This window comes from Oratosquilla oratoria, unplaced genomic scaffold, assembly GCF_046742065.1.
Source record: "Oratosquilla oratoria isolate Oo_2021 unplaced genomic scaffold, ASM4674206v1 SCAFFOLD53, whole genome shotgun sequence".
Classification (NCBI taxonomy): domain Eukaryota; kingdom Metazoa; phylum Arthropoda; class Malacostraca; order Stomatopoda; family Squillidae; genus Oratosquilla; species Oratosquilla oratoria.
In genome coordinates, this window is record NW_027467717.1 from 1,315,001 (window position 1) to 1,342,313 (window position 27,313).

The 27,313-nt window shown below is 40.6% G+C and overlaps 1 protein-coding gene across 2 annotated transcripts in view; it reads left to right on the forward strand.

The window, feature by feature from the left end:
* The window catches only part of iPLA2-VIA (calcium-independent phospholipase A2 VIA), an 85,378-nt gene that overhangs the window by 52,905 nt on the left and 5,160 nt on the right, over positions 1–27,313 (forward strand). For both annotated transcript variants that reach the window (XM_076182224.1, XM_076182223.1), the window contains exons 7-13: positions 6,237–6,362; positions 9,087–9,251; positions 10,277–10,539; positions 15,389–15,567; positions 17,029–17,179; positions 20,591–20,776; positions 24,008–24,179. In XM_076182224.1, the coding sequence (XP_076038339.1) occupies positions 6,237–6,362; positions 9,087–9,251; positions 10,277–10,539; positions 15,389–15,567; positions 17,029–17,179; positions 20,591–20,776; positions 24,008–24,179 (1,242 nt within the window). The remainder of the gene's footprint in view (positions 1–6,236; positions 6,363–9,086; positions 9,252–10,276; positions 10,540–15,388; positions 15,568–17,028; positions 17,180–20,590; positions 20,777–24,007; positions 24,180–27,313) is intronic.

Consider the following 27,313-nt stretch of genomic DNA (forward strand, 5'->3'; position numbering starts at 1 on the left):
GCGGAAGGTAAACAAACGACTGAGTGAGGATGACATGTCTAATAAAAATGTAAAGATTAGAAGTATAGAGAGGAGCAATACAGAAGAAAGTGACGAGAATATGTTCCAGGGATTTAAAGAGGGTGGGGGGGACACAACCCCCCCCCCCCCCGACTGATAAGACTAGAGGAGAGAGTTGATAAGGTGATCGAGGACTTGGAGCGTAAGTTAGGTAACGTAGACTCCATTTTCCAAAGAATTGAAAGGTTGGAACAACTAGAGAAGGCTAACAGAAACTTAACTGAAGAAATAGAGGACCTAAAAAGACAGTTAGGAAATGTAAAGGAGGAGAATGAGAAATTGAAGAAGAATAGTAATGAAAACAGAGAGAAAATAGCTACAGAAGCTAAAAATTGGAGAATAACTCAAGAAGGGAATAAGGTTTCATTCACTGACATAGTCAAACAGCAATTGAAAGAACATAATGAAGACTCAGTTATTAAAGTGATGAGACAGAAGGAGAATATAGTAAGAGAATTAGCTGACAAAAAGAAATGTATAATTATATTAGGAATGGAAGAGAAACATAACCCAGATAGAACCGCAAGAATCAAGGAGGAAAATGAAAGAGTAAGCAGTTTATTAAAATTAGTCCAGGAAGATGAACCAGAAATTATAAAGGAAATTGAGGAAAAATTCAGACTCGGAAAATATAGTACAGATAAGACCAGACCAATTAAGATTAAATTCAGGTCACAAACAACAGCAGAGAAAATTCTATCCAAGACAGGGAAACTAGCAACAAATGATCAATATAAAAAGGTATGGATAAAAAGAGAAATGAATAAGGAGGAAAGAGAGGCAGAAAAGCAGAAAAGAATTGAAGCTAAGGCAAAAAACGAGGAAAGAACGGAGTCAGAGAAAGAGAGATTCTATTGGAGAGTAGTGAACATGAAAATAAAGCAGTTCGACATACTAAAGAAAAACATAAGGGAAACAGAGAATACAATGGAAGTGGCAGAAAACTAAGAGTGTCTTACACAAATATAGATGGATTGATAACAGGATTGAATGAACTGAATGATTATTTGAAAGAAAAAGAACCGGACATAATGGGAATTGTAGAAACAAAATTAAAAGGCCCACTACCACCCAACAGTGTAGGACATGATACATACAATTATTGGATTAGAAACAGAGAGAAAAAACAAGGGGGTGGAGTTATGTTCCTGACTAAGAAGGATATAAACGTGAAAGGTGTCATATATGGAAAGAATACAGTAGAGATGATTATGATAGAAGTGGAAGACAGAGATAAGAAGAGCAGAAAATTTGTGATCAATTATGTGCCTCCGAAAACAGCCTCATGGGAGGAGAGTGAACATAAAAGTATGTTAGAGGACACAAAGATAGCATTAACTAAAATAATGGAAGACGGAGGAAGAATAGTTATGATGGGCGACTTTAATTGCAAGGAAATCTGCTGGGAAGAAATGACAGTAAAGAGTGGTGATGACTCATGGGGAAATGCTCTACTTGAGATGATTACTGACCATTCAATGACACAATGGATACAAGAGAACACTAGGTATAGAAATGAAGAAGAACCATCGAGGCTAGACTTAATAATTACATCTGAACCTAGAATAGTGGACAAGATTGAATATAAAACACCAAAAGGTAAAAGTGACCACATATTGATTGAACTGGAACTTAATGAAGAAAAATATATGAAAAGAAACGAACAATATAGAAAAGGAAGAATGATGTATGAAAAAACAAACTTTGATAAAATAAGAGAATTCTTCCAACAAGAAAACTGGGAAGAAATATACAAAGAAGAAACAACAGTGGAAGAGAAATGGAATATTTTGACAAAAATTTACAAAAAAGGAGTGGAAAAGTATGTCCCAAGACAAAAACAAGAAAAAGAATATGTAAAATGCTGGTACAACAAAAGTTGTAGGGAGTTAAAGGACAAAAGAGACAAAGCCTGGAACAGATGGAAAAAAGACAGAAGACCTGAAAAATGGAAAATATATACTGGTTATAGAAATGAATATGTACAAAAGTGCAGAGAGGAAAAAAGAAAATATGAAAAAGATGTTATAGAAAAGTGTAAAGATCAACCAAAACTATTCTACAGATTTGTAAACAATAAACTGAAAAACAAACAAGACTTAGAGAAATTAAGACAAGGAGGAGTTGAATACACTGAGGAAATGGAAATGGCAGAAATTATGAACAAACATTTTAAATCAGTGTTTACAAGGGAAAATATACAACCTGAAGAGATTGAGTGGAAGGAAAAAGTCCCCCCTATGGAAGAAATAGAAGTAACAAAGAATGAAATATTGACACACTTGGGTAATTTTGATGTCAGAAAATCGCATGGGCCAGATGAAATAGCAAACTGGATTCTGAAAGAATGCAGGAATGAACTGGCAGACAAAATACATAGCATAATAAGCAGTTCCTTAAAAGAAGGAAAAGTTCCAGAAGATTGGAAAAAAGCAAATATAGTACCTATATATAAAGGAGGAAATAAAGAAGAACCTACCAACTATAGACCAGTCTCTCTAACAAGTACAATAGCAAAAATATGTGAAAGAATTATCAAAAGTAGATGGGTAAAATACTTGGAAAAAAACAACGTACTAAATCCAAGGCAATTTGGATTCAGACAAGGACGATCATGCGTCACCAATTTAATATGTTTCTATTCAAGGCTAATAGATATAATACAAGAAAGAGATGGATGGGCTGATTGTGCATTTCTAGACCTAAAAAAAGCTTTTGACAAAGTACCACATAAGAAGTTGCTTAAGAAATTAGAATATGAAGGAGGAATACAAGGTAAATTGCTAAATTGGATGGAAGACTTTTTGCAAGAAAGAAAAATGAGAGTAGTGATAAGAGATCAGCACTCAAAATGGAATGAAGTAATAAGCGGTGTCCCGCAGGGAACAGTTCTGGCCCCAATAATGTTTGCTATATATATTAATGATATGGATGAAGGAATTGAAAGCTATATGAGCTTCTTTGCAGATGATGCAAAATTACTGAAAAGAGTGAAAACTGAAGAAGATTGTGAATCACTACAGAGAGATCTAAATAAAGTACAAGAATGGAGTAGGAAGTGGGAGATGGAGTTCAATACAAAAAAGTGTAGTATAATGGAATTTGGAAAAAGCAAAAACAGAATAACAGGATCATATAATTTGGGAGAAGAAGGAATAAAAAAAGTAGAAAATGAGAAGGACCTGGGAGTCATTGTTATGAATAATATGTCACCTGAGAAACATATAAATAAGATTTTTGGAGAAACTTATAATTTAATAAGAACAATCAAAGTGGCATTTACATACCTGGATGAAGAAATGGTGAGGAAAATCCTAATCACCCTGATAAGACCAAGATTGGAATATGCAGCAACGATATGGTCACCAAGTACAAAAAAATGTATAAAAAAACTTGAAAGAATACAAAGAGCAATTACAAAACTGGCACCAACACTCTCAAAACTATCATATGAAGAGAGACTACAAAAACTTAAACTACAGACACTAGAGCAAAGAAGAGAGAGAGGAGATTTGATAGCTATTTACAGAATCATGAAAGGCATAGAAATTACTGATAGAGAGAATCTGATAAAATGGGATGACAGAAATACAAGAGGACACGGAAAGAAAATAAAAAAAGACAGCTATAGAAGAGATTTTAAAAAGAACAGCTTTCCTCACAGAGCAATAGACAGTTGGAACAAGTTAGATGAGAAAGTGGTGTGTGCAAAATCAATACATGAATTTAAAAATAGTTTAGATAAAATGAGATATGAAGACGGGACCCCACGAGCATAGCTCCCCTTCCCGTAAAATACAACTAGGTACAACTAGGTAAATACACACACACACACACACACGCATGCATGCATACATAGATACGAGTACATATATACGGTACATATACATGCATACATAGGTACATACGTACGTACATAGATATATACATGTATACATACACACATCCAACTTGGATGGAAATATGATCCTGGCCAACAGCACCAATCAATTTGAGGCAAAACTTGCTGAGTGGAGCAATAGAGACGGGTCCATGAGCACAGCTCAAACTCCGAATATAACTAGGTAGAAACACACACACACACACACACACACACACACACACACACACACACACACACACACACACACACACTCTCTCTCTCTCTCTCTCTATCTATCTATCTCACGACTCGTGGCGCAGTGGTTAGAGTTCCCGGCTGCCACTACTGCGGTCCGGGTTTGAATCCCGCCCAGGGCTGAAATGATTTCAGTATCGCTGCTCTGTGAGTCGTTACTACAACTCTTGTGGGCGGGGAGTTTTGTGTGTGTGTGTGTGTGTGTGTGTGTGTGTGTGTGTGTGTGTGCGCGCGCGCGCGCGCGTGTAAGGTCACATCATTATCCATAGATCGGTCATATATGAGCTCTGAGCTCTCTTCCGGGAAGGAAATAGCTGTCGATCGCGAGTCCAACACGTGATCCAAGACCATGGTGAATCACACACATCGGCTTCCTGGTGTAGCGGTACCGTGTTATCCTACAAAACAAGTGAATGTATAAATAAATAAGATGCAAAGAACAGCCAAATGTTGAATAAGTGGACTTGCTTTTATTAGGAGAAAGGTAGGGGATATTGTCGTATTAAGAGCTTTGAAAACAGGAGACAATCAAGGTTGAGCATCTCGTTATATGGGAAGGAAGAACAATGAAACATAGTAAGAAACTGAAGAAAACAGAATATTTGAAGGATTTTAAGAAATGATTTTCCATACAAAAAAGAAAATACTTGTGAAATAACATGAATGAAGAAACGTTCCAATCATAACATGTAAAAAAAAAAAAAAAATAATAATAATAATAAATAGATAAGATTTGATCAATGGGAACCTCACGAACTTGGTACATTTTTCTGTTTATTATAATTGAAAAGGACATTCCATTTGAATCTAGACAAACATATAATGAGGAATTGAGTTCTTACATGCAAATGTAATTCAGTCACGATATTACATTAGGTGAATAGTAATGTAGGTTAATATTCAAAATCGAGCGCCTTCTCACCAATGGAAGGTCACAAAGAATTATTTCCTCCGACAAAGTTTGAAACTGTAATGCCGAAACGACCTGACGTCACTTCCGCGGTCACTTCCGCGGTCCCATGAGCGAAAAGGTCGACATTTTTCAGAATGCGTATGAATTCCAATTGTCTCTAAGAGAACAAATATACAATGTAAAGATTATACTCTCATTTTTTGTGTATAGTTGTGTATCATTATATCTTGTACTGCTTTGATATAGTATGTTTATTTTGGGCAAAAAAGTGTGCAATATATATATATATGTATATATATATATATATATATATATATATATATATATATATATAATTTCATTTTTTGTTGAACTATCTTGTTTCTACAATATTCGACACATGTTTGTTCACTCTCAGTTTGTAGATATAGACAGAGAAAGATTCCCCATTTCCTCATGGTTCCAGTAGTATTTATGAAATCCTCCCAATCTTCAAATAATTTCTTCAGCCTTGTATGGTTTCTCTTCCCAAATTTGAATCTGCCTTGATTGTGTGATTTATTCCATGGCTTCATTCTCTCATCTCAGGTAAAGATAGATCAAAGCTAATGCATACCTGTGAAGTCTTATTTATTTATTTATTTATTTATTTATTTATTTATTTTTGCGTGTCTTGCGTAATTTCTGTGATTTTCAAGTCTTATGGCGTAAGTTGAAAATCTTACGCCTTTTCTTCGCATGTGATGCATTTTTTTAATGCTTTTTTAATGCTTTTTTAATGTTTTAAACAATTTGAAATAAATTCCCATTTTCCAGTGTTCATACCAATGCATTTGTTTACATTTTGTTTCTAGTCAGCATTTGTTTTGAAACAAATCTTGAACGACAAGAATATGTTTTTCTTATGGTATAATTACCGTTTTATACACAAACGGTCTCTAACGCAAATTCTTAGGGCAAGACAGGTATGCTAATAATGTCCGTTTTTTTTTTTTTTTTTTTTTTTTTTTAGCAAGAAGCAGATCTAAATTGCCAACATTACATTTATATTATATAGAACGATAATTTGTTCCTCTTGTGTTTCACAAACACCGCTGCCGTGACTTGGCCGTCACTCCTTTAATGCCTAGCGACAGGGATGTGTGATGTCTCTTGATTTGTTTACAGGATATGAAAGCCGGTGGGACGCCGCTGCACTGGGCGTCCTCCAAGGAAATTGCCCTTGCCCTTATCGAACTCGGCTGCAATATAAACGCCAGGAACTCCAACGGGATGACGGCTCTGCACAATATGGTGAGTTCTGATAGGGAAGTTGGGAAAGATTATAAGGATTAGAGCGTCGCCACCTGCGTCGAAGGTCAAGGTGATGGAAGTTCAAAACCTGCCGTGAGTTGGATTCCATGCTACAAAATCCTCTGTAAAATGCACCGTCCCAGCCTCCTGATGAGGGAATTCGTGACATTGAACCGAATCAATCAGTTATTTATATTATTTTTAACTATATCATTGTTATAATTTTTCGCATCCGACCTAGTTTTGGACCAAAAGGTCTCCTGCTGGCATGTATCTCCTGTGTAATCCTTTACTATTATTGTCATTATTATTATTATTATTATTATTATTATTATTATTATTGTTGTTGTTGTAGAGGAGGATAGGGAGGGATTGGTGGCAGCAGTTGGAGGTGCTAAGAAAATGACAATGATGGGAGAGGTAAATGAAGGAGAAATAAGAAAAGATAAAGTGCAAGTAGCTCTGAAAATGATGAGAACAGGTAAGGCACCTAGGTTAGATGGGTGTCATGCAGAGTGTCTGAAGAAGGGAGGTACAGTAATAGTGGACTGGCTAGTGAGGTTGTTTAATATGTTTCTAAGGGAGGGTAGAGGACTAGAGAGGCACCTGTATTGTTCTGTTGTACGAGGGAAAGGGGGACAAGTGTGAGTGTATTAGTTTCAGAGGAATCAGTTTGTTGAGTATAGTTGGGATTTTTTTTATTTTTTTTATTGGGAGGATTAAGAGAGGAACAGTGGGAGTAATTCATGAGGAACAGTCTGGGTGAAAAGGTAGGGATTGCATGGATCAGATTTTTGTGGTAAGGCAGATGTGTGAGAAAGCTTTAGGAAAAGGTGAGGATGTTTTTTGAGCCTTTATGGATTTGGAAAAGGCTTATGACAAGGTAGACAGGAAGGCACTGTGGGAGATTTTGCAGATATATGGGATTGGGGGAAAGCTGTCAAGAGTTTTTATGAGCCTTATCTACCATCTCCTTTTCCATTCCTGCTCTCCTCCTCACCACCTTGTTTCTCACTCTGTCCAACCTAGTAATCCCTACCATACTTCTCAGACATTTCATCTCAAACACATCCAGACTTTTCTTCTCTGCCTCTCTTAAATTTCAAGTCTCTGTCCTATACAGTGTTGTTGGCACAAGCACCCCTTCATACAGTCTCCATTTAGCATCCATTTCCAGATGCCTCTAATACTTTTTAATCACCCCAGGAATTTACTTGTCTGCATGAGGACCTAAGATGAGAGGGAGGAATGTGTGGTGGATGAGTGGAATGGGTGGAAGTAGGTACAGTGTTTGTGGTGTTTTTGCTGTGTTTTTTGGTGTTTTGGAGTGGTTTTTGGGTGGCATAGTGATTGCACGCACTAAACAACAGCACCAAAAACACCGAAAACACAGCGAAAACACCGCAAACACAGCTAATTAACGTCCGTTAATGAGAGGCCTCGCTGTACATGCATTTGACTTGGCTACCTCCCTTGTAAGGGGGAAAAAATCTCTTGGTATGTAGATAGTTTTGTTATCTTATTGTTATCATTATTGTTAATATTATCATGAGAAGGTCAATGGAGAAGTGAGAGGAAGAGAAAGAAGAACAGAGGGGACAGAATATGATTCAGTTATATTGGTCACCTCAGCATATGAGGGGAATGCTGCTCATCTGTGAAATTGTAAGACAGCAACCAAAAATGATGTTTGAAGACAATCATCATCATGTCTTATGTGATAGCCAGTTTATCATTTTGTGCAGACTGCTGCTAGGAAATTTGACTTTGATGAGCCTCCTAATATTTCATTCTTGTAAATACTAAATGTGACTTGTGAAACTATTTATGTCACTTACTTGAGACTTGGAAGCTCACTGGCTGAGCGGGTTCGGGCGTCATTACTTGCGACAAAGATTGAGGGGATGGCGGTTCGAATCCTGTCACTGGCGAAGTTGAACCAAGGGCATGGTTTATTAGATTCCATGCTACAAAGTCCTCTGTGAGGGGCACCATCCTAGCCTTGTGATAGAGGAGAGTTTGTGACGTTAAACCTTAACATCATCATCACTTGAGACATCAGAGTTTAGCTTGAGACCCTCACTCAGTTTCAACTGTCCACAAGCCTGAGACCTTCTCTGGTATCTTCATAGACTGTCAGAGTCCAGCTGGAGATTTGTTCACATGCACATTCACAGTGTCTCTGGGTTGACCTCAAGATCCTCTTGCATGGTCACAGCCTCATAGGATTCATCCAGATTTGATGGTGTTCATTGTTTATTTTGACTGCTACCAGTTGATTTCATTCAAGTAAGAGAAACCTCCTCTGCAGTGAAGGGTTAAAAACTATCCTTAGGATATCTTGATTAACCTTTTTACTGTATCTTATATTTTTTGTTTTTTATTTTTCTTATAGCCACCAGGCAATTCTAATTAGCACGGGAGAACCATCCCCTACAAAGGAAAGGTTAAGAACCTCATGCACGTTCTCAGACCATACATACATACATACATACATATACCAAGGCTTTTTTCCCCTTACAAGGGGGGTAGCCAAAAAGAAAAAGGCATAAAATCATTCCCACCCATTCCATCCCTGAATACACTCCACACCCCTCCACCCTCCCTCTTATCTTAGCACCTCCTGAATGACGGGTCATCCCTGCACCTTGTCCACTGCACCTTGTTCCTGCACCTTGTCCACTGTCCACAGACCACAGTTTCAGATTTTTGCATCCCCCACAGGCCCTCAACAACCTATTACCATGTGTGATTATATTGCTGAGTCATGGAGCAGCCATTCGGGTCCAAGATGATGACGGTAACTCACCCTTACACTTGGCTTCATCACCAGCTGTCCTCCAGGCACTCCTTGTCTTTGGGGCAGACATCAACCGTGAGAATAATAAAGTGAGTGAACTAACTAGGCAGATCAACTTAATAACATTGTCATTGTTAAGTGCAAAATATTCCACTGATCTACAGTGGCTGAGTAAACAACTTTAGTTTCACTGTTTAAAAGTTTTCCTCGAACAGAATAAATGTGAAGTCACGCTATACTTTTTCCATTATCTGGTGACCCATAGGATGTGGCTGGCAAAACCATCTCCAGAGAAAACAGGGGAGACACCGTTTTCTCTATATTTGCATGTATGACTGGTATAATTAAAGAGACTGCAAGCAGCCCGAAGGCCGGCACTCAGCTTCTCTATGTAATTTTCTATGAGCGACCTGTGTACCTGGTTGGGAGCTGGGGCAATGTTGCCTGACCTGAGATGCCACATTCTTTAACAAGTCTCTTCTTTTCTTTACATGTATAACAATTACTCATATCACCTACCATTTAATGAAAAAATCAATAAGCATTTAGAATATTCAACGTTAACATACTCGGGGAAGTGGACAGCTTCCGGTATATGCTGAATGTTTTGATTCAGTACGTGACAATATGGAAAACAACACTTTGTGGGTCACAAGATAATGGAAATAGTATAAGCAATGCTTGCTAGTATGCTTCATGCTTTTGACATTTTGTTTGAGTAGAAACTACTTCAGTTACAATCTCTTGCTTTGTAAATTTCCAAATGTCAAATTACTTTTGCATCATACAGTGAAAAGCTGTGACAAACTAAGAGAAATTAAACCTATGCAAATGTGAGACACATTGTTGAGATGTTCTTATGGAAATCTAGAATATTGTAACCAAAGTTGTCTTTACTCGAATGAAGTAGCAAAAGCAAGTAGCATGCTAGCCTAGTGTGCCGCCACCGTAAGTTCTGTCTTTGGCCACAACAAGATTATAAAACATGACCGTGAGACAGAAGTTCATATTAGCTACCAGGCACTCTTGCATATATGATTTTCATTTATATAAGATTCAGACTTGAACTGAATAATCAAATTCCTTGAACTAACCTTGACCATACCTTTGATAGGGAGAAACAGCACGTCACCTCATTGCCTCCCGTAAGATCCGTGACAGCGACCAGATGTTGTACTTTCTCCATGCTGTTGGAGCCACCCGATGCCTTCGGCGTATGTCCACATGCACACAAGGGTGCTGGCCCAATGGGTCCTTTGATGGCGTGCCTCCAGAAGTAAACAGCCTTGGGAGGGCAAGAACCAACTACGATGACCTTTTAGATGAGGCAATGTGTGGAGAACTTTCATCTGCCCTTAGGCAGCCACCACCCATAGGGTCAGTATAAACACCGAGGTATTCAGGTTCCTAGAGATCAGTGTAGATTAAGTATGTCAAAGCTCATAGCATAGGAGGAAAAGTGGATTAGAGTTTGGATCAGTGACAGAAAACAATGGGTCACCATTATTGGTAAAAAAAATCCAAATGGGGGAGTGTTTCTAGTGGAGTTCCCCAGGGCTCAGTTTTGGATCCCTTATTGTTCATTATGTATGTAAACAACTTGGACAATGGGATTGATAGTGATGTTAGTAAGTCTGCAGATGACACTAAAGTAGGACACCTAATTAGGTCAGGAGAAGGCATCGAGATTCTGCAGGAGGATGTTAACAAATTGTTCACATGGTCGGTGAAATGGCAAATGGACTTTAATAACTCAAAGTGCAGTGTGTTAAACATAGGTTTACACAACCCAGAAAGCAGGTATAGTGTAGATAACACTTTTTTAGAGAAAACTTGGGAGACTTGGGAGTTCTAGTGAGTCCTGACCTTAAATCCAGGAAACAGTGCATTAGCTCCAGGAACACAGTTAATAGAGCATTGGGTTTCATTGCTGGGACATTTACTAATAAAACTGCAGAGGTAGTTATTAAACTTTATCTGGCATTAGACCCATCCTTGACTATGTGGTACAGTTTTGGTCTCCGTCCTGTAGAATGGATATCAATTCGCCAGAATCACTGTAGAGGAGAATGACCAAAATGATACATGGGCTCAGAAATCTACCTTATGAGGACAGGCTTAGGCACCTTAACTTACACTCTTTGGAAAGATTCAGAGTGTGGGGTTATCTAGTAGAGGTATTCAAGTGGATCAAAGGCTTTAACAAGGGTGATGCAAACAAGGTCATCATATTAAGACAACAGGGCAGGACTCACAGTAATGGATTTAAATTGGACTGATTTAGATTTACCTACATACATATACCAAGGCTTTTTCCCCCTTTCAAGGGAGGTAGCCAAAAAGGGAAAGGCATAAAAACACTCCCACCCATTTCATCCCTAAATACACTCCACACCCCTCCCACCCTCCCTCTCATCTGAGCACCTCCTGGATGACGGGTCATCCCTGCACCTTGCCCACCGCCCTGGGTCAGAAGCAGTGTTGCAAGACACAGCACATCCACAGCAAGGCCGCTTCATTTAATCGGCAACCCCCCCTCTCCGTCCCCCCTTGCATATAAGGAGAGGACGGGGAGAAATCCCTTCGGGCTGCGTCAAAATTTACTCACACATACAGTACTACCTCACCCCTCACCAGATTTAGATTTAAGAAGGAAATAGGCAAGAACTGGTTTACCTATAGAAAGGTCAATGAATGGAATAGACTTTGTAACCACGTAGTGAGCGCTGAAACTATCAATTGTTTAAGAAAAGATTAGACAACTTTATGGATAGTGATGACAGGTGGTAATGGACATGATACTGCCTAGTGTACTGTAGGCCTTGTGGTCTCTTGCAGTGTTTTTCATTTTCATGTTCTTATGTTAACCCTTGGCAGTGATGTCATTGTGGACCTCGTTTGGCTCGAGAGACCACCAAGGTCCCACCCCCTCCCTCTCCTCCATAATCCAACTCCTGATTGCAACAATAAGTTTTCTCCAGTTTCCATTGGACCACTTTATAGATACATACAATCAATCAATCTGTTACCTCTGACCTCTTTTGCGAAAGACCTATAGTATTCAGGTAACTGATAATGGCCTCTGGGTGGCTCCACACATAACTTGGGGAAGATATATTATGTTGTTGTTTGGGGATTGTTACATACATTCATATATACATATAACAAAGGACCTTTTCCTCCATATAAGGGGAATGACCAATAGTTGTATTCACCTCAGGAAAACCTACCACAAAGGGTTGTTGGCTTACCTGAATCATGGGTCACAGGACTCTACTATCAACCCCTAAAAGTGGAGATTTCCTTAACATATGTGTCATTAGGAAAGACATAGAAGATAGATTTCCAGAGAAGTCATGTAAGTTCAGAATACTCATTGGTGACAGCATTGGTATGTATACACCTGAACCCCACTGTTTGCTGATTCACTGATCATGGGTTTGTGATTCATACATTCATGGGGCCCATGTGACAACAGCTTCTTCCTGCTACAATCTGGGCATGATGTTGTACATTTGTGCTTCCTGCCACATCCCTAATCAGGCCAAGCATTGGTGACCCATTTCTGCCAGTGCGTGGGTGTTATGTCAGACTTTATTCTGTCTCGCCCATTCAGAGTGCCTGCCATTATCAGTGTTCTCACTGCCCCAGTTCTCTGTTATTTGTTACCTAATTCAAGTAACTTCTGTGTGGTATATGATTTATTAGTGAATAAGAGTTACATACAAATAAATATGAGTCCAGTGGCCTGTTTTGTGAGACAATTGTGCAAACAGGGGGGACAAACATTCACAGTTTTTTGCTGCTTGCAGAGTTATCCCCCTAAATCCCAGCAAATTTACCTAGTTATGTTTTACAGGAAAGGGAGTTACGCTAGTGGTGTCCTGCCTTTGTATCTCGCAGTGTCTAGTTTGCTCTTAAATTCGTGAGTGGTTTTTGCACACACTATTTTTTCATCCAGTTTATTCCAAGTGTCCACCACTCTGTGTGGAAAACTGTTTGTCTTCAGATCTCTTCTATAACTATCTTTTTTGAGTTTCTTTCCATGTCCTCTTGTGCTTCTCTTGTCCCAATTTAACAAGTCCTCTCTATCGAGTATATCTGTGCCCTTCATGATTCTGTAGATGGTCAGTAGGTTGCCTCTCTCTCTTCTTTGCTCCAAAGTCGATTCATATGTACACTGCCATTGCCAGTTACTTGGAGGCTATGGGGCCCCTGGAAGAGACACCTGGGCAACAGATTGATTGATAGATTAACCTCTTCACTACGGGGCACATCGCACGTCTGGCAGCATTAGCTGCCCGACGTGCGATGTTGCGTCATAATAATCGCATTATAAAAAATAAAGTCAATGCTCAATCGTTCGTTCTCTTTCACCCGTGTATTTTGATAACCATAGAAAACTGATGAAGCCAGTTTAGAGAGAATGAAAATTACGTAGGTACGACTACAATAAATATAATCAAGATGGCAACGTCGGCAACAACGAGTACCCACTTGCTCCTCATGCCGCCTACGTAGGCGTCACCGTATGGAAGTGGTTAATACACTGCAAATATTCAATGCGGTGTGAATGGATGCAGCACATAAATCAGTTCATTGAAAGCATTCCTCATTATGGGGGTCCAATGTATACAGGTTTAATACATACATATACCAAAGGCTTTTTCCCCCTTACATGGGGGGGTAGCCAAAAAGAAAAAGGCATAGAAATCACTCCCACCTATTTCACTTCCCATATATTCCACTCCCCTCCACACTCCTCCCTCCCTCCTATCTTGGCACCTCCAGGACGATAGGCCATCCCTGCATCCTATCCACTGCCCCGGGTCAGAAGCAGTGCTGCAAGACACAGCACATCCACAGCAAGGCCGCTTCATAAATTTGGCGACCCTTCCTCTCCATCCCCTCATGCAGAAAAGGAGAAGACTGGGAGAAATCCCTTCGGGCTGCATCAAATTTTTTCTCACACATACTTCCTCACCCCCCATCCCCCACCCATTCCACCTCATGCATCACAGCATCATCCATATACAATGAATATAAATATATTGGGGGGAGGGCAATGATACCTGCATATAGTAGTCCTGCAAGATGGATGTCTGAGAGAAGCGTCTCCCTGTTGCTCATCGTTGAGCCTGTCAGCACCCTCAATTTCACCTGGATGTGTAGCCACTGTCTCCATACCCAAGACAGAACTGTTTTGTATTTCCTTCACCTTTTCATTTAAGGAGAACTGACAGCAAGCGTCTCTTCCCTTCCTTGTACTACAGTAAACTGGTGGCATAGGAACAGAAGAGTCTCATACATAGACATCATTCCAAATTTTTTTCTCAGTGAGATCTATAGGAGGGCCCAAGGACTGTTGTCAACTGCAGTTGTTGTTGCTGTCTGTCGGAGCAGTCCCGTCTCCCCAAGGAATGCCACGGCCGAAACAGGGTTTTCCCACAAATCCTTTATGGAGTATATGTTGTGTTGTTTGCGTGCGTGATTGTGTATAATGCAGTCTTCTATGACGTGTTGAATAGTATGGGGTGAAGTGTTACATCCTGGGCATTTGTCCACAATGCAGTCATCCAGTCTTTTCTGGTAGCTTAGAAGGGCTGGGTGGTGGCCGCATCGCAGTCTGGCCTAGTGGACTCTGTCCTTTCGTGGGAGAGAGGATTCAGAGGGATGGATATCAGGGGGTCTGGCATGCAACAATGTGTTGTCTTTTAGTGTGTTTATGGAGCAGTGAGTGATGTGATTATGAATATGATTCTGGAGGCTGGTATTTGGTGGTTTTGGAGGAAGAGAAGAGAGTATTTGGGTGTTTTTTTTTATATTTCTTGGTGTGTGTGGGTGTTCTACTATGCAGTGTAGCAGGTGTGCTGTGTTTGTGGAGGCTGCAGCAAGTGTTTGTGTGCCTCTCATGTCAAGGTGATCTTTGACTCTAAGGACTTTTGTTTCATAGTGTAGGTGGTCTGTAGGTGTTGTATATGTGCAGCCTGTAATTGTTTTTAATGCTTTGTTTTGTATGGTCTGAAGGATGTTGAGGTGTGTCTCAACTGCAGTGGTTTCTGTAGGTTTCTGGTCATTGAAACTCAAGGCAGCAATTATATATTATTGAGTAAAGAAACATTTGGGAAGAATCCCACATTATCTAGTTAATTTTGACAAAGTAGCATTTACTTTTCGAATCTATATTTGTCTTCAAAGCTTGGGTACAAAGAAATCTTTTATACAGGTTTACACCGGATCGTGGGTGTCGGATCCTGTGCCTCGATGGTGGAGGCATGAAGGGCCTGGTGCTGATCCAGCTGTTGGCAGCATTGGAAGAGGTTTCTGGTTGTGGTGTCCTGGATCTCTTTGACTGGGTGGCTGGCACCAGTACAGGAGGTATCCTAGCCCTTGGGCTCGTAAAGGGTAAGTAGTAGCCCATGACAGTAATACACTCAACCCTCAATTTAGTGGACCTCGAATTTGCAGACTTTCGATTTAGCGGACAAAAAAGTGTGTCCTGTACTGTACATATGTAAATAGCAGCAACTAGATTTAAGGTAAGAAATGGTTCAATTTCTTCTTTATATGTAATGTACATCATTATACATATGTACTGTAGCTTCTTATTACATATCTAATACGTATGTGCATGCCGAAACCTAACGGTATCCAGTATTGGTAATGGACGGACCCAATTTTCAAATAGCAGACTTTTGCAAATAACAGACAAGGGTCTGCATGCATTTGTCCGTTAAATCGAGGGTTATGTGTATTTATGAATCTAGGGCTGATCACAAAGAGCAGGCTGTATGAGGGGATGGAGTTTGGGTATTGTGCCCATAGCACTGTATAGAACAGAGACTTGGAATGTCAAGGAGGTAGAAAATAAGCTAAATGTGTTTGAGATGAAATGTTAAACTGATTTGCTATGGTGGTGTGATTTCTAATGTGACAAAAGATGGAGACGATCTTAACTTCTTCAGTATGGTGACGCTTATGTAGGCGTCATGAAGCGAGAGTGGGTACCCCGCCAGGAGGTGCCAAGATAAGAGGGAGGGTAGAGGGTGGAGGGGAGTGGAGTGTATTTAGGGAATGAATGGGTGGGAATGGTTTTTATGCCTTTTTCTTTTTGGCTACCTCCCTTGTAAGGGGGAAAAAGCCTTTGGTATACAGTATGTATGTATGTACAAGGATAGAATGAGAAATGAGGAGATGGGGTGGAGAGCAGATGTGGAAAGGGAGCCGGCAGGTAGGGTTGATCAAAGAATAATGAGATGGTCTGTGCACATGGAAAGAATGAGTGAAGAAAACTACCAAAAATAGCCCGGAAGCCTTAGGTGGATGAAGTGAACATGAGTGGAAGACCGAGAATAGGATGGTATGAAAGGGGCTATTTATCAGGGAAAGGAGAGGTTGGAGAAGGTGTGAGTTGAGAATGGTTGTGATTGGACAATAAACTGATGCGGTCCAAAGTTATTTCTCCTCGTCTTCTCCTTTGCCTTGTGCGGGGACAAGAAGGGAGAGTTGCCACGTAAATAGTGGTGCAAGTAAACCAGTTTTGGCTTTTGGGCCCCGCTGTGGATGTGCAGTTTCTTGTTACATTGTCTGACCCAAACAGGGGGCAGGGAATGGTCCTTTATCCACAAGAAGCTTAATATTTATAAAAGGGAAATGGATGGGTGAAGGGTGGGGACATGTCTTGGCCAGCTATCTCCCTTGTGAGGGGGAGGAAGCCTTTTGCTATTTAGGTAGATAAACTACTTTTAACTCGAGTTTGATAGGGAACAGGGATGACCCTTTGAGAGTGAGGTGTTTAGGTCAACCCCATCAGATGGGGGAAAGGGCCTTCGGAATATTCTTTTAATTTACTTCTCTCCTCTACAGGTAAAAGTACGAGGTACATGCAGGGGCTATATTTCCGAATGAAAGACGCAGTATTTAAAGGCACCAGGCCATATGACGAGAAACCCTTGGAGAAGATATTAATGGAAGAGCTTGGGGAACACACAGTTATGTCAGAACTACGAGGCCCCAAGTGAGAGAAATGTTGACATTTTAGTTATGCATTATTCAGTGTTATGTGATAATGATGATAATGATAATAACTGTTGCTTTGAATTTCATTGACTGGAAATCCATAGCTCCATACTGACTGGCAATATTCCTGTGGCCTTCCCATAGACCTTTACAAAGGATTACAAAGATGAAGCATACCAACAGGAGACCTTTTGGTTCATAACTAGGTCGGATGCAAAAAAAAAAATATTATAATGACAAAGAAATAAAATAATAAAATGAAATAAATAAAATACAATAGAAATTATAATAATATAAATAATAATAAATAAAATAAATGCATTGGTATAGTTAAATAATAAACAGGTAAATAGTACATACATACATATACCAAGGGTTTTTCCCCCTTACTAGGGAGGTAGCCAAAAAGGAAAAGGCATAAAATCATTCCCACCCATTCCATCCCCGAAAACATTCCACACCCCTCCACCCTCCCTCCCATCTTAGCACCTCGTGGATGACGGGTCATCCCCGCACCTTGTCCACTGCCCTGGGTCAAAAGCAGTGTTGCAAGACACAGCACATCCACAGCAAGGCCGCTTCATTAAATCGGCGACCCCCCCTCTCCGTCTCCCCAATGCATAAAAGGAGAGGATGGGGAGAAATCCCTTTGGGCTGCGTCAACTTTTGATTAAATTTGATTAAATACTTGATTAGTATTTAATCAAATTTAATGGAAAAGTATTTTTACCCTTGGCTGCCCTGTTCACTAAAAATATTTGGTTTTCTTTCATTTTTGAGGAGGGGTTGGACACCAGCTCATATACATACAGAAATGTCAGTGATTTGTACAATATTTTGTTTAATGATAATATTTATTTCTTTGATTTCCTTGACTGGAAACCCATAACCCCACAATAGCTGGCAACAGTCCTGGAATCGTCCCATAGATCTCCTTGGAAAGAAAGTTTGGATGACTGTTGTCTTCTGTGTTATATTACTGTATTTACCTAGTTGTATTATACGAGAAGGGAGCTATGCTCGTGGTGACCCACCTTTGTATCTTTCAGCATCAAATTTTTTCTTAAAATCATGAATAGTGTTTGCACATACTGTTTCCTTATCTAATTTATTCCAGGTATCCACCACTGTGTGGGAAGCTATTCTTTTTCAGATCTCTTCTATAATTATTCTTTTAGATTTTTTTTACACGTCCTCTTGTTTTTCCATTGTCCCATTTTAATGAATCATCTCTATCTAGGATTTCCATTCCTTTCATGATTCTATAAATAGCCTCTTTCTCTTCTTTGTGGTACAATTATAATGTCACTGGCCTTCAGCGGCAAGAGGAAGAAGGACACAATTACCGGTTATCATCCACTCCACGTGTGAAAAGGTGGAGGAAATACAATTGAAATTGACGGAAAGAAATCATGGGACCAGTCCAAAGACTTTCCATTGAGGTTGCATCTGGAGGTGAGAGAGTTGAGAGATTTCGAGGATGGGTAGCAGGAAGATGAAGATTCTTTCTGATGTCCATTCTGCATGAATACCACTCGAGGCACAGTTGGTAGAGTTCCCGGCTGCCACTACGGAGGTCCAGGTTCAAATGCCACCCAGGGCTGAAATAATTTCAGTGTCGATGCACTGGAGGTTGTTACTCCAATTCTCATGGACGGGGAGTTGTGGGTGTGTATTTACCTAGTTGTATTATACAGGAAGGGAGCTATGCTCATGGTAACCTGTCTTTGTATCTTTCAGCATCAAGTTTATTCTTAAAATCGTGAATAGTATTTGCACACACTTTTTTCATCAAAATTGTTCCATATATCCAGCATTCTGTGTGGGAAGCTGTTCTTTTTCCTATCTCTTCTATAGTTGTCCTTTTTGAGTTTCTTTTCATGACCTTGTTTTTCCATTGTCATTTTTTAGTAAATCTTTTCTGTCAAGGATTTCCATTCCTTTCATGATTCTATATATAGTCAGTAGATCACCTTTCTCTTCTTTGCTATAGCATTGGTAGTTCTAGTTTCAATAATCTTTGTTCATATGTTAATTTGGAAAGAGCTGGTGCCAACTTTGTTGTTGCTCTCTGTATTCTTTTTAGTTTCCTTATATTCTTTTTAGTACTGGGTGTCCATAGTGTCGCTCCATATTCCAGTTTTGGTGTAATCAATGTGACTAATATTTTTTTTCTTATAATTTCTTCATCTAAGTATTCAAATGCCACTTTCATTGACCTTAGTAGGTTGTATGTTTCACCTACTATTTTGTTTAAATGTCTGTCCGGTATCATGTCATTGCTGATTATCACTCCAAGGTCCTTTTCCGAATGTGTTTGTGTGTGTGTGTGTGTAAGGTCATAGCATTACCCATAGATCGGTCTTACGATGTCTGTTAGAAAAGTATTGGACTTTAGTTATTTATTTATTTTTTTATTTTTTTAAAAAACCTGATGTATTTGAATCAAGCACCCTTGCATGAGCCAACTTTGAACCTTTGCGTGCATGCATGAATTTTTTCCTGCTTGCAGCATTTGCATGAGGTAGTGTGTAGTACTCTCGGTAGTTTTTCATTGCTTCCACTATGATGACGACTGGGATTTGGTTTCAGTGATTATAGTATTCATGAAGTTGGGGTCACTGTTTGTGGAGTCCAGCATGTCCTGTAAGACTTCAACCCAAAGTTGCTTTTGCTCTGCCGTCAGCAGCATCAGCACGAATTTTTCCGCCACTCTCTTCATGGCCAAATCTTCGGTCACAATGGAATGTACCAAAAAAGTGTTGATGCTCACCTCTTCCTCAATTTCTCAGATAGTCACACAACATTCCCACATCACCACAGCATTCACTTTGGCAATGACCTAGTCATTTCGGCATGTTGATGGCTGACTGGAGTGTGGCTCGCTCTCCACTGTTGTATGGCTATCTTTAAACAGGTTGTACTACTCTTTAATCTGTATGATGCCCATAGCATCATCACCGAAAGCCGTCTGAATCTTTCAAATGGTTTCCATGGCTGTCGCCCAGTTTCTAGCAAAATTTGCTGCAGTGGTGCTGCTCCAGCCATTCTGTCATTTTTCTTGCAATGAAAAACCGTCGAGAGCACGACACACTACCTCACGCAAATGCTGCTTGCCAGCAACTGACGCTATCAACAGACAGGAAAAAGTTCATACATGCGCACGAAGGTTCAAAGTTGGCTCATGCAAGCGCGCTTAATTCAAATCCATCAGGTTTTTGCAAAAAAAAAAAAAAAAAAAAAAAAAAGTCAGATACTTTTCTAATAGACCTCATATACGAGCTCTGAGCTATCTTCCAGGAGGGAAATAGTTGTCAATCACAAGTTCAACATGTGATCCAAGACCATAGTGAATTGGTCCCATTTTGACTCATCACACTGATACAATGGGTATCATTGTGACCTACAGAGTGGTTGTGACAGGTGTTCTAGCAGACCGGTTCCCAGCCGACCTCCATCTTTTCCGCAACTATGAGAGTGGGGAACAGATCCTGCAGGCTACAGAAGGAAATGGATTTGTCCCCACATCTAGCCCGGATCAGCAGCTTGTCTGGCGTGCAGCTCGGGCATCTGGTGCTGCACCTTCGTATTTCAGGTAAAGGTGAACATTTTTGTTTTTGCAGTTGTCTTTAATGGGTTAGTTCACATGTCTCCCCTTAAGAAAGGAAGAAAGAGAAAGAAAGAAAAATACATACATACATATACCAAGGCTTTTTCCCCCTTCCAAGGGAGGTAGCCAAAAAGGGAAAGGCATAAAAACACTCCCACCCATTTCATCCCTAAATACACTCCACACCCCTCCCACCCTTCCTCTCATCTGAGCACCTCCTGGATGACGGGTCATCCCTGCACCCTGCCCACCGCCCTGGGTCAGAAGCAGTGTCGCAAGACACAGTACATCCACAGCAAGGCCGCTTCATTTAATCGGCGACCCCCCCTCTCCGTCCCCCTTTGCATATAAGGAGAGGACGGGGAGAAATCCCTTCGGGCTGCGTCAAAATTTACTCACACATACTACCCCACCCCCCACCCCCACCCCCCCGCCCATTCCTCCTCATGCAGTCACAACATCATCCATATACAACCATTCTCCACTCACCTCTGTCTTCCGTCCTCTCCCTTCCTTCCTCAACAGACATTCCCCTCTTCCCCAAAGCCCCCTTCACCCCATCCATCCACCTCATACTAGGACGTCCCCTCATGTTCACTCCCTCCACATCTGCCTTCCATACCTCTTTTACTAGTCTCTCTTCACTCATTCTTTCCATGTGTCCAAACCATCCTAATATTCTTTCATCAACCCTCTCTCCCAAATCCTTTTTCACCCCTGTTCTCCTCCTCACCTCCTCATTTCTCACTCTATCTAGCCTAGTAACCCCCATCATACTTCTCAGACACCTCATCTCAAACACATTCAAACTCCTCTCTTCTTCTCTTATGTTCCACGTTTCTGCCCCATACAGTGCTGTTGGCACAATCACTCCTTCATACAGTCTCCTCTTCGCATCCATTCCCAAATGTCTATTTCTCATTACACTCTTTAAACCACCAAGGCATTTACTCGCTTCTCTCAATCTACATTCTACCTCCACCTTCACTCCACCTTTTCCTGCTACACTTGCACCCAAGTATCTAAAACTATCCACTTCCTCCAGTCGCTCTCCCTTAATGTTCACTTCCAGTCTACTGCCACTTTCACCCCTTGTACATCTCATCACCTTACTTTTACCCACATTTATCTTTAGCTTTCTTCTATCACATACTCTCCCAAACTCTGCCACCAGCTTCCTCAATCCCTCCTCTGACCCTGCCACAAGCGCAGTGTCGTCCGCAAACAACAGCTGGCTCACCTCCCACTTTTCTCCATTTTCTTTAACCATCTCCAATCCCTGACTCACTACCCTAGCATTCACCTCTCGCACCACCCCATCCATGTATAAGTTGAACAGCCAGGGCGACATAACGCATCCTTGACGAAGTCCCACCTTTACTTCAAACCACTCACTCTCTCCATTTCCAATCCTAACACATGCTCTACTACTCACATAAAAACTCTTGACAGCTCCCAAAAGCTTTCCTCCTATCCCATAAATCTGCATAACCTCCCACAGTGCCTTTCTGTCTACCCTATCATAAGCCTTCTCCAGATCCATAAAAGCCCAAAAAACATCCTTCCCCTTTCCTATAGCTTTCTCACATATCTGATCTACACAACCTCTACCCGTCCTAAATCCACACTGTTCCTCACCAATTACTCCTTCTGTTCCTCTCCTAATCCTCTCAATTAAGATTCTCCCATAAGCCTTCCCTACTACACTCAACAGGCTAATCCCTCTGAAATTACTACATTCACACTTGTCCCCTTTTCCCTTGTAAAGAGGAACTATAAGAAAAATAATAATGATAATGATAGAAAAAGTAATAAAATAGAAAATGAATAAAATAAAAATAAAAATGTGTTGGTACAGATTTCAGGGCAATGGTATATTTCAGATTTTTCATTTCATTTTATTTTTGTAAAAGGTAAGGATGTTTTTTGGGGTCCTTTATGGATTTAGAGAAGGCATATGATGAGGTTGACTGGATGGTATTGTAGGAAGCTGTGCAGATGTATGGGATAGGGGGAAAGCTGTTAAAGGCATTCAAAAGTTTTTACATGAGAAGTAGAGCTTGTGTTAGGGTTGTGAATGGTAAGAGTGAGTGGTTTCAAGTGAAGGTGAGGCTGAGCCAGGGTTGTGTTATGTTGCCATGGCTGTTCAATGTGTATGTGGATAGGAGGGTATGTGAGGTAAACACAAGGGTGATGGGCAATGGATTGGAGGTGGTTGGAAAGAGTGGAGGTAGAAGGGTGTCAGTTGTTTGTGAATGGCTCTGTGCATATGGCTGGTTCAGAGGAGGGTCTGAGGTAGTTGCTGACAGAGTGGGGGATGGTATGTGATAGGAGGAAGTTGAAAGTTAATGTGGGTAAAAGCAAGATTATGAGATGTACAAGGGGAGAGGGTGGCAGTAAGCTGGAGGTAAATCTTAAAGGAGAGATATTAGAGGAAATGGATGGTTTTAGATATTTAGGGCCACATGTAGCAGGGAATGGAGGAGTGGAGGTGGAGGTAACCTGGAGAGCGAAGGGAACAAGTGAATATCTTGGGGGGAAATTAAGAGTGTTGTGAGAAATAGGTATCTGTAGATGGATGCAAAGAAAAGAATGTATGTGGCTGTATGAAGGGGTGATGACAGAGTGTGGGGGGGGTGTAAAAAGAGATGGTAAATAGGGCTGATGAAAGAATACTGGGATGGTTTAGGCACATGTAAAGAATTGGTGATGAAAGATTTGCAAAAAGAATGTAGAAGGCAGAGGTGGATTGAGTGAACTTTTGGGGAAGACTGAGAATGAGATGGATGGATGGGGTCCTTGAGTAAAAGGGGAATGTCTGTTGAACAGGGAAGGAAGAAGACGAGATGGGCGTAAGAGGAGAATGATTGTGAATGGACTATGAATTGACATGGCCTGAAGGAACATCTTGTCTTCTCTATTTTTGTGTGAGAGGAGGAGGAAATAGGGTCTCCTTGTAAATGAAGTGGCTGGCCCTGCTGTGCATATGCTTCATGTTCTGCATTGCTTCTGGCACAGGCAGTGGATGCAGGATAAGGATGACCCTTCATTCACAAAATAAGATAAAAGGGAGACAAATGGGTAATGGATGGGAGTGGCATGACTAGAGCTGGGTGCATGCCATAGCCAGCCATTTCCCTTATTAGGGGGAAGAAGCCTCTTGATAAACAGGATTCTTTTTTACTGACCAAAGGTATTACATTGTTATCCTTGCAGAGCTTATGGTCGATTCATTGATGGTGGCTTGATATCAAACAACCCAACCTTGGACTTGTTAACAGAAATTGCAGAGCACAATGTAGCCTTAAATGCAGTAGGTCGTGGGTCAGAAGTTTCCAAACCAATCATTGTTGTGTCCCTTGGCACTGGCAAACCTCCTGTCTCAAAGGTAATGTCTTTGATCTTCTACAGGTAGTTTCTGACTCATGCACAGTCTTCATAAACCAGCATCTTAAAGTGTGTGATAGCCATACTTTTAAAACCTTTTGTCAACCCAGGTGAATGTGTTCTACCTTTAAGAAGTAGAATTTTATTAACTTTGTTGGCTGTAGCTACCACCCTGTAGTTAATTAAGCCCCACAATGTTTTCCATGTACTCACTTTTTTTTTTTTTTTTTTTTTATACAAACATGTTTATCATGATTTTGATTTACAGGTTCACTGTAATCATAAAGAATTGTAACATTATTTATTCCAACTTCCCAAACTAGATAGTGACTTTATCAAATAAAGAAATTCATTGTGTTGAGATAAGTAAATGACAACCCCCCCTCAAAAAGAGGGAGGGAAGAGGGTAGAGTGGAGTGGAGTATGTAAGGAATGGAATGTGTGGGAGTGGTTTCTATGCCTTGTCTTTTGGCTACCTCCCATGTAAGGAGAAAAGAGCCTTTGGTATATGCATATATGTGTATATATGAATATATATATATATATATATATATATATATATAAGGATGGGAGGGAATAGATGGAAAGATTGGGATGATGAGGTGAAGAAGGTTGTAGAAGAGAAGAAGCAAGGATTCAAGGACTGGTTGCAAAGTAGGATGAGAGAAACATATGAGAGGTAAAAAGAAAAAAGAAGAGAAGCAAAATAAAAGGTAAAAGAGAACAGATGTAAAATGGGGGAGGAGTATGACAAAGTTTTGAAATTAATAAAAAGACGTTTTGGAATGAAGTTAAGAGAGGAAGGGGCAGTGAGTAAAGCGGAGAACAAAAGGTAAAAGGCACAGATGAACAAATGTTAACAGAAGAGGAGGTGGTAAGGGGAAGAGGGGCAGAGTATTTAGTGGAGGAGGATAAGGAGGGATTGGTAGTAGCAGTGGGAGACACTAAGAGAATGACAGTGATGGGAAAGGAAAATGGAGGAGAAATAAGAAAAGATAAAGTGCAAGTAGTTTTGAAAATGATGAAAGTAGGTAAGGCACCTGTGTTGGATGTGTGTAATGTGGAATGTCTGAAGAAGGGAGGTACAGTAATAGTGGACTGGTTAGTGAGGTTGTTATTAAACAACCACATTAAGGGAAGGTCTGCCTAAGGGAGGATAGAATGCCAGAGGAATGGGAGAGTGCCTGTATAGTTCTGCTTTACAAGGGAAAAGTGTGAGTGTAGTTGTTTCAGAGGGATGAATTTGTTGAGTGTGGTTAGGAAGGCATATGGGAAGGTTTTAATTGAGAGGATCAGGAGAAGAACAGAGGGAGTAATTGGTAAGGAACAGTGTGAATTTAAGAAAGGTAGGGATTGCATAGATCAGAGTTTTGTGGTAAAGCAGATATGCAAGAAAGCTTAAGGAAAAGGTAAGGATATTTTTTGGGCCTTTATGGATCTGGAAACAAGAAAACTTTAGGAAAAGGTAACAATATTTTTTGGGCCTTTATGTATTTGGAAAAGGCTTATGACAGAAAGGCACTGTGGGAGATTTTGCAGATATATGGGATTAAGGGAAAGTGAACAGTCAAGAGTGTTTACAATAGTAGCAGAGCCCAAGTTAAATTGGAAATAAGAGAGAGCAAGTTGTTTGAGGTAAAGTTGGGACTGTGACAGGAATGTGTCACATTGCCATGGCATGAATGGCGTAATGTAGGAGGTAAAGGAGAAGGTAATGGGCAGAGGGCTGGAAATGGTTAAAGAAAATAGAGAAAAGTGGGAGATGAGCCAGTTGTTGTTTACCAACAACACTGCACTTGTGGCAAGGTCAGAGGAGGGATTAAGCCAGTTAATGATGGAGTTTTGGGGGCTATGTGAAAGGAGAAATTTGAAGGTAAATGTAGGTAAAAAGTAATGAGGTGCACTGGAGAAGAGGATGGCAGTGTGTTGGAAGTAAGTCTTAAAGGAGGCAAGCTGGAGGAGGTATTCACTTGGTCTTTTTGGATCACATGTTGGACTCGTGATTGACAGCTATTTCCCTCCCGAAAGAGAGTTCAGAGCTCGTATGACCAATCTATGGGTAATGCTATGACCCTACATGCACACACACCCCCAACTCCCCGCCCAAGAGAGTTGGAGTAACGACTCGAAGTACAGCGATACTGAAATAATTTCAGCCCTGTGCAGGATTTGAACCCGGTACCACCGTGCTGAGAGTCTGAGCCTCTACCAACCTTTAAGTGTGTGGCATGAAAGGGAGGTGTGGAGATGGAAGTAGATTGTAGACTGAGAGAAGGAACCAAATGCCTTTGGGGATTAAAAAGTGTCATGAGAAATAGCCATTTGGGAATGGATGTAAAGAGGAGACTATATGAAGGGGTGATTGTGCCAACAGCACTGTATGGGGCAGAGACTTGGAATTTATGAGTGGAGGAAAAGCTTAAATGTATTTGAGATGAAATGTCTGAGAAGTATGATAGGAGTTACAAGGTTGGATAGTGTGAGAAATGAGGAGGTGAGGAGGAGAGCAGGGATGGAAAAGATGGCAGATAGGGCTGATGAAAGAGTATTGGGATGGTTTGGACACATGGGAAGAATGAGTGAAGTAATATTAGTAAAAGATGTATGGAAGGCAGAAGTAGATGGAGTGAACTTGGAGGGATGACTGAGGATGAGATGGATGGATGGGGTGAAGGGAGCATTGAGCAAGAGGGTAATGTTTGCTGGGCAAGGTAGAAGGCAGGAGATAGGGCTCAATGGAGAATGGCTGTGCATAGATGATATTGTGATGCAAGGATGGGAGAGGGTGGGGGATGTAGGACAGGAATTGGTTATGTGTGAATATTATGATGCAGCTCGAAGGGACTCCTCTCCATTTTTTTCATTTATTTATTTATTTATTTATTTTTTTATTATTATTTTTTTTTATCTGCATGAGGGGATGGAATGGGGTGAAATGGCCTTGCTATGGATGTACTGTGTCTTGCTGCATTGCTTCTGACCCAGAGCAGTGGATGGGATACAGGGATGACCCATCATCCATGAGGATCTAAGATGAGAGTGGTTAATGGGGTGGTGGATGGGAGTGGAATGGGTGGGAGTGGTACTTGCCTTTTAACTTCCTACCTTGTAAAGGGGAAAAAGCTCATGATGTGT